Genomic DNA, 12,082 nt, shown 5'->3' on the forward strand with positions numbered 1-12,082 from the left:
AAATGTGTAGCCAGCGAGGGCGCATACTTTGAATAAAATATTTGTTATCATTCTCTTGAAATAAATGTGTTTTTTCTTGAAAAAATACCGGTTTCATATGTAAGGTATTTAATATCTGCTTCTGAATATCTATCTCCCTTTGTTCGGGGAAATAAATCCAAAATCATCTTATTAGACTAAAATCAAAGATTAAGCGCAAGTAAATAAAAAGAGAAAAACATATGACCTGTCAATTTCAATAAGTCAGTCATGCATAAGAGCCTGTCTTAGGCCGCTTGCAATTTTGAAAACATTGCAAGTCTCGAGGCGTTTGCAATGTTGCAAACAATCCATTAGCAATTTGGTTGTCATACCTGAGAGCCTGTCTCGCGACGTTTGTAATGCTAAGAAGAGTCCTATGGTCAGTAAGTACGTTCTTCATGTCTGAGGGCCTTTCTCGAGGCCTTCGTAGCACTACCAAAAAGCCATCAGCAGTGTGGTAGTTATGCCTGAAAGCCTGTCTCGGGATGTTTGCATTATTAAAAACAATCACATAGGCAAGAAGTACGTTTGCCAAGCCTGATATTATGCTCCTTCGCTTACCCACCATCGGGCTCGAAGGACAGAAAATATTATTTTAATACTCGCGGGCTGGCATAGCGCAGGGAAGAATTCACTACTTGGCCCGGTTGAAGTCGATCACATGTAGCACCTTGCACCAACAAAAATCGAACGATCGATTTTGACACAACCGTAAGTAATACGTTATCTGACTTGTCACTTCCCAAAAGACCAAAATACGATCGAGCCGGGAAAGTCACTTAACAAAAACCGAAAGAGAAGGAAATACAGATTTGAAGATTGGATCTAAAATACCTGGATTGTTAAAGAAACAATTACTTTAAATTCAATGCTGAAATATTAAAGGGTCTCGAATAGCACACTTCATTTAAACTGGTTCAAGTATCTGAATGACTACACACGCCAGAACCATGGTTTACACTGAACTTCTTGGAAAAAGGTCCGAATCAAAACAAAAATAGTATGTTGCATTGCCAAGGATGAAGCACAGCGTTCACAAGAGTTGAAACCGTTATGTTACATTCCTAGTAATGCATATTATTTCGTATAGCAAATCTATTGAAAATTAAAATTCAGATAGCTTTATACCTAGAAATGCAAAGTTCTTGTTTCAATCCGCTCTACAGGCATTGGGTGAAAACCATTCTGTCAACCATGAAACTTAAAGGTCACTAAAAAGAAAGACAATAACATTAAATAAATCACTAACATTAACAACATATGTAAGTGTGCAAACTGATAATAAAATGTTTGACCAGAACATAAACATTTTCTACTAAAAATATAGTGGTAGACTTTTCGAATAAAAAAATAATTTATAATAAAAACAGTTTGATTATCTTATTGCATTTTATTAATTAGGTCTGAAAACTGGAAAATTTGATGAGAAAATATACTTCTTTTCCACTGAATACTTGTTGACTTCCAAATCCACCTTGTTTCGTGTTGGATATTTTATTGTATCATCACTATGCAAGAAATTATTGGGTTTAATTTTTACGAGGAATATAAATTAGAAGAATTTAACTGGTTTTACTAACTAGAATTTCTAAAGTAACATTATTAGTTTACTAAAATATAAATGAAGAAATTTAGATCCATTTATAGATAGAGAAAGCAGTTTACAGTCGCTGGAAAAAAACGAAAACATTTATCAACAAATTATTGATCACTTAACTATTCTTCAGCTACGCAGTTCTTATTGGTAACAAAATTAATATATTATTTCTGAGCAAGAATCTTTGTAACACATGTTATGAAGCAGAGAAAAAATCTCGTCAAATCACAAAGAATGTCCCCGATTGACATTTTAGCATTGCATTTATGAATTAAGAATAGTTAAGAAATTCCCCTTATAAGATACACTAAATTTATTGATTTCCCAAACTAAACTGGAAGAATTTTGGGTCGAAGGTACTATAGTAAAATATATATTGTACCCTTAACATTAATAATTCACAATAATAATGTAAGAAATTATAATTTCCAATTGTTAATGAATACAGTGGAAATAATAAATTGACTTATGCTGTTTGGTAATTGTCACTGGAAAAAGAAAAATTACAAAAAGTAAATCATAAAGATAAAACTGTTCTAAATTCTGCACTTTTGTTTTTTTATTTTTTATGACCAGAAAGTTACTACTAAGATTAGTGTGAGTATTCAGTTTCGAGCATCGTTTTTTCTGAATTAGCGTAAAATATAATTATCTACATATTTCTCTGATTGTAATATTTTATAATAATTTTCTGTCAACTGTTTTATTATCTTATTTCTTTACTTTAACGGAAAATCCGTCATGTACGATAATTAATTTTTCATCGTCCAATTTCAAAGTCCGCGATAGACACAAAATGTGCACCTAATTATTTAATCAAATCTTTTTTTATTTAAGCTATGAAAAAAATCTAAACAACATGGCATACATTAAAATTATACAAATGAGGGGGTCAAGGTTATCTTTAATTGCATTTCGAAAACTTTCAGGTATTTTTGCGATTAGAAAAACTTGTCCTCTTTGGAATATTTTCCATTATAGACATTTTATAAGCACGCGTATGTTATTTATTAAATTCTATATTAAGCTACTTTGTCATAATTTCTCAGCTTGTTATTTATTTTAATTACTTTGGTTTTTTTAATGGAAATATTATCTGAATTATTTTTCTATGCATCAACTAATTTAAAATTGTCTAATCTATATTATTTTTCTTGAACAATGGATTTATTATTTGAGTCCTGGCATAAATACAGGCATGCTATTTGTATCATCATAAAATCTATAAATGTTATTCTTTGTTTTTATAATATTTAAACAGTTTCAAGCACTAACTGCAGGTATGTTCCAATACATATTAGCTCATTAATAAAAATAAACTTATTCCTTTAGAATTTTTTAAAGAGATTTATACATTCTTATGTTTAATTTGATTAATAATGGTCATCTCAGATTTTTAAAACAATTCATTGACACTGAAACAATCATAAATTGTCTAGATAACGTGATGCATACCAACAATTTCTAAATTATGGTATTTTCTTCATGACTTTATTAATATTTTTTAAATTGTATTCTAATTGAGCCTACTTAAGTATTTCTTCGTTTCTAACTTTGAAATGTTTGCGTAATTTTGGTGGCTTAGAAACTATTTGAAATGTAATCATAACCTGAAACTTTTTCATAATTATATCTTGTGATTTACTTATTCATTTATTTCTAATAATTGCATTACTTAACATTTCTAAAATTTCATCTTTTAGGTTTGAAATTTGATTTCTTTTCCTAAAAGTGTGATCATTTTTAGTGAAAAATGCAACCATTTGTTTGAAAATTAATTTGTTTGGTTTGTAAATGAATCTTAACGTTTTTTTTCGTGGTTGAACATAAAACTACATTACTGAAAATTTTATTGCTCCATTTTTTGTGACAGATGTATAATTTTGGTTCAAAACTCAACTATTCGGTTCAAAATTGATGTACCTTTATTTTACTGGATTTTAATTTTCTTTTGTAGATAATTAATATTTTCGTAATAAATTCATGTTTTAGTTGAGACGTCCTCTTTTTTGTTTAAATAAGTTATTTTTTATTAAAAATTAACATACCTTTTATTTCGATCATATTGGTTATGTATTTTTTTGAAAATTTGTGTCTGCTGGTTTAATTTAACTGTTTTTGTAATTTTAAATTGAGATCTATGTTGATTGAGTAAAAAATAAAAATTAATGTTTTAAAACAATTTTCGGAGTATATGTTAAAAGTTAGTTCAATCTGTCCGCAAAATATTTCATCAGTTGTTAAAACCATAGTGAATTGTTCAGTGATTAAAGATGGTGGTCTCTAGAAATTACAAACGGCCATGTTAAGATTATAATCGACGTAATTATTTCACTGATTTGACACAGTCTGTCCTTTTTATTTTCAAAAAAGTTATTTTTCAGCTTTAACTGAAAACTGTACTTAATTGTAAAGATTAATTTCAGTGTTGTGTATTTCATTAAAAAAAATTGTCATGCTTGCCTTCTGAATTGGACTTTTTTGAATATTGGCAATCACCTTCAGTATAATTAATAAAATTTATATGAATATGTATTTTATAAAAAAATCAATCAATCAATAAATACATATGTAGTTTCTGGGGACTAGAAAAACTAATGCTTCAAGAATATACTGAGAGCTGTTCTGCCTAAAATATGAAATGAACAAATGAATTTCTAACAAATTGAAAGTTCTAATAAACACCCATTTTGTTATTGTTGTACATAATAAATAATTTTTTAACAGAAATTACATTTGCTACGTCAGCAAAAATGAAGAGGAGACGCATGAACATTAGTATTGTGGACTCGGGCGGCTACGTTTAACTCTCAATTCACACTGAAGTACGTGAGTTGATAAGCACATAGCTGATGCTCGCTGGAAAAACAGGAAAAACTTTATCAGCAAATTATGATTATATTTTCATATCTTCAAAAGTAGATAAGGTGAACAGCTGACACTCGCTTTATAAACCGGAAATTTATAGAATTCACAACATTTTCGCAATTTGCGGATATCACGTAATTGATTGAATTTACGGAATTCAACATATTTGAAGAATTCAAGGAATTTGAAGAATTAACGGAATTTGTGGAGTTTACGGAATTGAAACAATTTGTCGAATTCAATAAATCAATGGAATTCGCAGAAAAGACCAAATTTACTGAATAACTGAAATTCACGGAAATGATCGATTTCACGGAATTCATAAGATTAAGGAAATTTACAGAATTCATGGAATTAATGGAATTCAACGAATTCAAGGATTTCGCGCAATTTATAGAATACACGGAATTCACAGAATTTGTATAATTCAAGGAATTCACGCAATTTGTGAAGTTCGCGTGTTTTGACGAATTCACGGAATTCTTTGAATTTGAGGAATTCACGGCATGTTTGAATTTACGGAATTCACGCAATTTCCGGAATTCACGTAATTCATTAAATTCGTAAAATTCACGGAATTTAGAAGTTCAATGAATTCAACAAATTCACTGAAATCAAGAAATTTCCAGAATTTAAGGAATTTATGAAATTCACGGAATTGATGGAATTGACGAAATTCATAGAATTAATGGAAATCATGGAAATGATGGAATTCACTGAATTTATGTAATTCACGGAGTACACGGAATTCATAAAGGTATTTTAATTTGTGTAATTCATGGAATCTGTTGAATTTGTGTAATTCATGAAATTAATTGAATTAATGAAATTTATAGAATTTGCGGAATTCAATCGAGTCACGGAATTCAAATAATTCACGAAATTCAAGAAAATCGTGAAATTCATAAAATTCGCGTAATTCAAGGAAATCATCAAATTCAATGAGTTAATGAAATTTAAGCAAATCATCAGCTCAATGTGTTAATGAAATTTAAGAAAATAATCGAATTCAATGTGTTAATTTAATGGATTTAAATTGCGGAATTCACGGAATATACAGAATTTATAGAATTCCACGAATTTTTGGAATTCTACAAATGCCGTAAATTTATTGAATTCCTTTAATTCCGCTAATTCCATAAATTCCAATAATTCCATGAATTCAGTGAATTCCTTCATTTCTAACAATTCGGCGTATTCTCTCAATTCCGCGAATTCCGCGAATTCCTTGAATTCCATAAATTCAGCGATTACAGTCAATTCCTCGAATTTCTTGAATTCCATGAATTTCGTGAATTAAATCTTTTTCGTGAATTCCATTTATTCCATAAATTCTATTAAATCCATGAATTCTGTGGTTTTTAAGAATTCCGCGAAATCCGTGAATTCGGCCATTTTCAGCGAATTACTTGAAATCGAGGAATTTCTTGAATTCTATTAATTGTTTGAATTCTAACGATTGCGTGATTTTCGTACATTCCTTGAATTCCATGAATTCTGCGATTTTCGTGAATTTGGTTAATTTTATAAATTCCGTGAATTCCTTGAATACCGTGAATTTCATGAATGTAGCCAATTGCATCAATTTCTTGAATTCCTTCATCTCCATGAATTTCGTTATTTCCGTAATTCTCATAAATACCGTGAATTACATGAATTCCATGAATTCTGGAAATTCCTTAAATCCGGGGAATTGCGAGAATTCTTTGAATTTCATTAATTCTGCGATTTCCTTGGGAACAATTTTCGTCTTAGAAAAGCTCTAACACATGTATTGGAATGCTGAACGGTAACTTCACGATTTACAACACTTACAATACATCTGTTGCAATTTCGTTATTCCAATACTATCTCTGCAATTTTACCTTACGCTTGTATTACAGAAGTCTTGTAGAAATATTTGTAGAATTCAAAAGATTTTTCACGGCGTAGATAGATTTTTTATAATTTCTCTCTTCGAGTTGCATAAATTATGTTTTCTTTTATTTCGATGTTCGAACAATAAAGGAATAAGGACATGAATGAATGCAAAATAATAATTAATGGAAAATCAAATATATAATCCTTTATTTATGAAAAACTTGATTGGAATGACAGTGTTGATCGTAATAAGACTTAAATCAAAACTGACCCAAATCTGCACCACGGCTGAATTTTGCCTTGGGCAAAATTAGGAAAGATCTTATCTGGAAATAGTTTTTCCATTTATTTGTGGGTGTTTTTAAACATCGACATCAATCCTAACAAATGGACTGATCATAAAAGTCTTCATCAGTACTGCAATGACGTATTCACCCTCTATTACTACGAACAAATTTTCATTTGGTCATCCCCTAAACTCATTTTCAGGGGCTTTATATTTATGAAAATCAATACGAACGAAAGTTTTTTGTTGCTAAAGCTTATGCGATGATATGCCCGATTCTGCAAAAAGAAATTAGAAGCGGAAAATTAATTACTATTTCATGCATTATTAAATTAATCTAGAAATCTATCGATTTTTAAGTATAGAAAAAAATTAGATGCACATGAATTTTAGGCAAATTTTTTATCAAATAAATTTCATAAATCCAGGCCCAACAGACTGGTCCCTATTTCTCCAATTGTACCAAATTTACTTATTGATTAATCGCCATTCATTTCAGGTCCCTAACTATTTTTGAATTTTCTCGAATTCTTTAAAATATTTTAATCTATTTTTAAACATTTCGCGCATTTTTTAATACATTTTAATAATTTGAAGGGATTTTTAATATTTTAGTGAGTTAAAACGATTTGAAATATTAGAGGTTATTGTAAAAGATTTTGAAATTTTAAAAGTTTCCTAGAATTTTTATATTTATTTAAATAGTTTAAAGGTATTCCAAAGACTGAAATATTTTAGGATAATTTGAAAGATTTGAAGATATGTACAAGAGATTTGAAAGCTTTCAAGGGATTTCCAAGAGTAAATAATTTAAAGAGATTCTAATATTTTAATAGATTTTAAATAATGTTTCACAAGACGTGAAAGATTCTGTAGGGCTTCAAAGATTAGAAGAAACTTAAAAATATTTGTTTGCAATTTATATGCAATTTTCCCTTAATTATTAATAATTTATCCTAAATTCTTTATAATCATTTTGAATTCTTCTAAATTAACCCAATTCTACTCAATTTAATTGATTTTAAAAATATTTTTTAATTAATTTCAATTTATGACTTGAAAAGGCTTACGTATATATCATAAAAACACTATGTTATATATAACAATGTATAATAACATATTTTTACTTTTGAGCTTTAAGCCTGTTTTTGCAAGTAAAACTCAGTTCAGAGCACGAATACTTCTGCACACTTTTAGAAAAAACAAATTATTTTCATGTGCAGCATTTCGAAAAGAAAATAAATATCCTGAAATAGAAAATATATTCGAAATTATAGATATTATATTTACCAACATATTGAGGAAAAATCACCAAGATAAAAAAGTTTTCTTTGCAAAATTCCTTTAGATTATTGTCTGGTCAAATTTTGTAACCACTTTTCGTTCATCAACCAAGGAATCGAAGTTTAATTTTTCGTTTTTAAAAGTAAGATAATTTCATATATCTTCCACCCAGGATACAAAACTCATTTCAGAGCAGAAGCACGTCTGCACTTTTTACATTGAAAAAATTATTTTTATTTGAAGGATTTCGAAAATATATTATATTTACCAGTATATTGAAGAAAAATCACAAAGATAAGACACGGAATACAATTCTTTAATATCATTTTCTCTAATGAACGTACAGTAACAAAAATATTTCTAATTGTTTAACTTTTGAATATTTTTCGAAATTATTCAGTTTGTTTTAAGTCACTATCTTATTGTTTCTTTCAAATTGTATTTCTTTCACTGACCTGTTTTTCTCAGACAGAAACGGCATAAATACTTCAAGTTTATGACATTGTTTAAGGCTAAATATTTATGTTCAAAAATTTTCAAGAAAAGTTTGAAGAATCACCGTTTTTAATAAAATCATACCATTAATTAAAAACGTAAAGAGACTTATGAGAGAATATTATATTTCTGAGCAGTCAAATGATCCCATGTTTAGACCGGGATTTGTAAAAAAAACGAATGAGATAGGGTAAAAGGGGAAACCAAACTACCTCTGAATGTTTTTCTTAAAATAAATTCCTTAACAGTGAAAATTTTAAAAATTAAATTATTTCTTGAGAGTTTGACGAATGTGATAGTAATTCCTAATGGAATGTTTAAAAAAGTCACACGCTTGCCCTGCTAAAGACGAATATTAAAAATACTAATTTATTTCCATTTTGTTATCGATTTCAAATACTTATCAATCAGAGAACTTTTCAAATTTTATTATAATTGATGAATATGACCTAAGCTTGATAACATGCTTTAAATGAGTGTTTTTTCGAATTTCATGGCCTTTGTCTAAGCGTCCAGATCAGAGAAACTTTTATTTTGATCATGATAAATTCTAATATTTATATTTAAGCTTCTTATAAAATTCCTTAAAAAATGATTGGGCCCGGAAATTACATAAAAACAAAGGTGCGAAACATTCCTTAGAAGGTAAGTCGTTGGCATTGTATTGGGAAACATAAAACAAAAACAGAAAATTGGGGGGTCATTCTAGTAGCTATCCTTGAAAAAACCTTATTTTCGTGAATTTTGTTAAGAGATTATTAATAGAGCACTCTTGAAATGCATTATAAAAATGTCTTTATTCATTTTATACTTTTTATACAAAAGAACGTCAGTCAATCCCAACGCCTCGAAAAGTAAATAGGTCCCGGCTTGTAAACAAAATCGGGGATGAAAAATTGAGAAAAAAACACGAATTTCATTTTTCTTTGCTTTCAGCCGCCATTTTGTTATTTCTGTGCGTACATTAAAAAAATTTGTAGCGATATAGTCATTTGCAAAATTAAGTTTAAAGATTTTCATTTTTCTACTTAAAATTTTAAAATCAATCAATTTTTTTTTTTAATGTATTTCAAGATGGTATTTATTGAGCCTAACAAATCCTAAATCCTGAACCCTAAATCATTCTAAATAGAAAATATTGTATCTATTAAAAAAGTGTACATACTTACTAAAAACAAATATTTAAAAAATAATTGAAAAAATAATTCAAGATTTATAGAAAATCAAACTTTTCTTAAAATCCTTAATAAGCGACACTAAGAAAATATGCAATCATAAAAGCCATTAGAAAAATAATTATTTTCCTGTCGGTTTAAAATCTTTAAAATTATCTTTTTTGCTTGCATAAGCCACTCAAAGAAATTTCCTTTTGTGTGAAAAGGATGTTTCTTAAGACAAATAGAAAAAATTAGAGACTGAGCACAAAAAAAATTATTAAAAAAATTGTTTTAAAAATAAAACTAGGGCCACCCTAATAAATATACTATTTTTTTAAATTGTATACTGTGATTCTTTGTCGTAATTTCTTAATGTATATTTTATTTAAAATAATTTATCATATCGTTATTTATTTTGTTGAACGAAATATAATACAGTGTGCCTTGCAATGAGGGACTTACAGTTTACACATTTTTTCAACTTGTCACAACGTAAAAATGAAATTCATTTTTTGCTCTTAAAATTAAAGAATATATCTCGCTATAATTATTACTTTTTAAACGTTATAAAATTTAATAAGCCTGTTCAAAAATATTATAAATTAATCTAAATTAAATTATTTCTAGAAAATTTCAGCAGCTTGAAGACTTACTCCAGGAGACCAATTTGAATTTTCTATTTGAAAATGATCATGGACAAGACGTAAAAATGTTGTAACTGATGGTCTATGTTAAAAAAAAAACGTTTACTTTAGGTAGCGAATATTTTAATAATTGAAGAAAAATCACATCATGAACTTTCCAATTATATTTTCAAGTATTTATTTCTGTAATCGAGGAACACTGCAGTCAGTACTCGTAGATAATGCTTAGTACTTCTTAAATAAGATAGTTGTTTTGACAAAATTTTTATTATAAATTTGTATTTCCATATTCTTTAGAATTTTGCGCATAAACTGCTATTTTAGTATCAGTGAAATTTAAATTTATTTTAAATCGTGCTTTATTACTTAAGGCCATGTGACGAGAGGATTATGTGACCAGATTCCTACCTTACTGATACTTTTTTTATTTCCTAACTTATTTGCACACGAAGCTCCACATGAAGTTGAAAATTTGGAATAATAAATAAGAAGAACTAAGAAAGGTGGGTCTGGTTCTAATTAAAAAAATGAGGAAAAATTAAAAAAAAAATATTTAAAAAAAAACTTCTTTCATAATTATTATAAATTAGGACCAGACCCGCCTTTCTTAGTGCCTCTTATTTATTATCCTAAATTTTCAACTCGATGTTGAGTTTCCTCTGAAAATAAGTTAGAAAATTAAAAAAGTGTCGATAAGGTGACCATCTGGTGACATTACCCACTCATCCCATAACCTTAAGATATAAAATTAATAATGTTCTATTGTAACAACTATTAACCTATGAGATTTCTTCTTTATTATTTACTGCAACATTAACATTTTTATCCAACCATATTACTTTGATACAATCTTTTCGTCTAAATTTAAAATCACGAAGATAATTACAGAATTTTTTATTTAGCAGCCTGTAATAGTCCCCTTCGACCCACCACTAATAATCAAATCTGAATCCGCTTCAGTGAATATGTTGAATTTCACCTCAATCTCTCCGCAAAATTTCTGATCACTATTGAAAAACATACTGAATTTTTCAGGGATTGAATATGTTGTTCCCTAGAAATTAAAAATGTTCATGTTAAGATTATAATAGATAGAATTTGTTGACTTATATCGTTCAATCTGTCCTTTTTATTTTTGAAGAAGTCATTTTTCAGTTTAAACTGTAAACTATTTTTTTTTAAAGTATGAGTTACAGTTTTGTGTATTTTATTAACAAAATTAGTCATGCTTGCCTTTTGAATTGGACATTTTTCAATATTTGCAAGCACTTTCAGTAGAAATTTTTGCATGTTTCCCTCAGTGGTACCCTCTTGATATACCCCACACAGGTTATCTACTTTCTCGCTTCTATTTTTTTCAAGTTGAGGGTAATAAACTGTATAGTTGACCTAAACATTTTTTTTTGTTATGAAAAAATTAAAATTTGCATACTTAAACAAAATACCTTTAAAGGATGTGAGGTTCGACTGATATGAGTTTTCCAATTAATGTCAGTTTTTCCGCTACTGTCAGGTCTTTCTTTAGCATGATTAATATTTACATATGGATTGGATTTAACATCAAAAACTTCAAAGTCACGAAAATGTACTGTGTGTTGTTCTGCCTAAAATATAAAATGAACAATTAGATTTCTGAGAAATGAACACTTCTAATAGAATTTTTTTATCCTCGTACACAATACATATTTTTTTCAAGGAATGAAATTTATTACATAAGCAAAAATAAATAGAAGACACAGAAACTTTAGCATTGTGGACGCGTGCGGCTATGATTAATTAACAATTTACACTGAAGTACGTAAGTTGATAAGCAAATAGCTTATGCTCGCTTGAAAAACCGGAAAAACTTTATCAACAAATTATTAGTATA

General features: G+C 28.3%; 2 protein-coding genes across 3 annotated transcripts in view; one reads left to right on the forward strand and one right to left on the reverse strand.

Moving 5' to 3' along the window:
• Positions 1-12,082, forward strand: part of LOC117168250 (basement membrane-specific heparan sulfate proteoglycan core protein-like) — a 1,113,250-nt gene that overhangs the window by 710,388 nt on the left and 390,780 nt on the right. The gene's annotated exons all lie outside the window — the stretch shown is intronic.
• On the reverse strand, positions 10,800-12,002 carry LOC117168253. Of its 2 annotated transcripts, none has more exons than XM_033353756.1 (4): positions 11,925-12,002; positions 11,658-11,816; positions 11,446-11,601; positions 10,800-11,266 (listed from the first exon to the last, which is right to left on the reverse strand). In XM_033353756.1, exons 1-4 carry the CDS (start codon positions 11,961-11,963, stop codon positions 11,111-11,113), a joined length of 510 nt encoding a protein of 169 aa, XP_033209647.1. In that variant the 5' UTR covers positions 11,964-12,002; the 3' UTR covers positions 10,800-11,110. The 2 variants fall into 2 exon arrangements, with proteins under 2 accessions (XP_033209647.1, XP_033209648.1); XM_033353757.1 differs by having other exon boundaries at positions 11,888-11,969.

This window comes from Belonocnema kinseyi, chromosome 2 (genome assembly GCF_010883055.1).
Source record: "Belonocnema kinseyi isolate 2016_QV_RU_SX_M_011 chromosome 2, B_treatae_v1, whole genome shotgun sequence".
Classification (NCBI taxonomy): Eukaryota; Metazoa; Arthropoda; class Insecta; order Hymenoptera; family Cynipidae; genus Belonocnema; species Belonocnema kinseyi.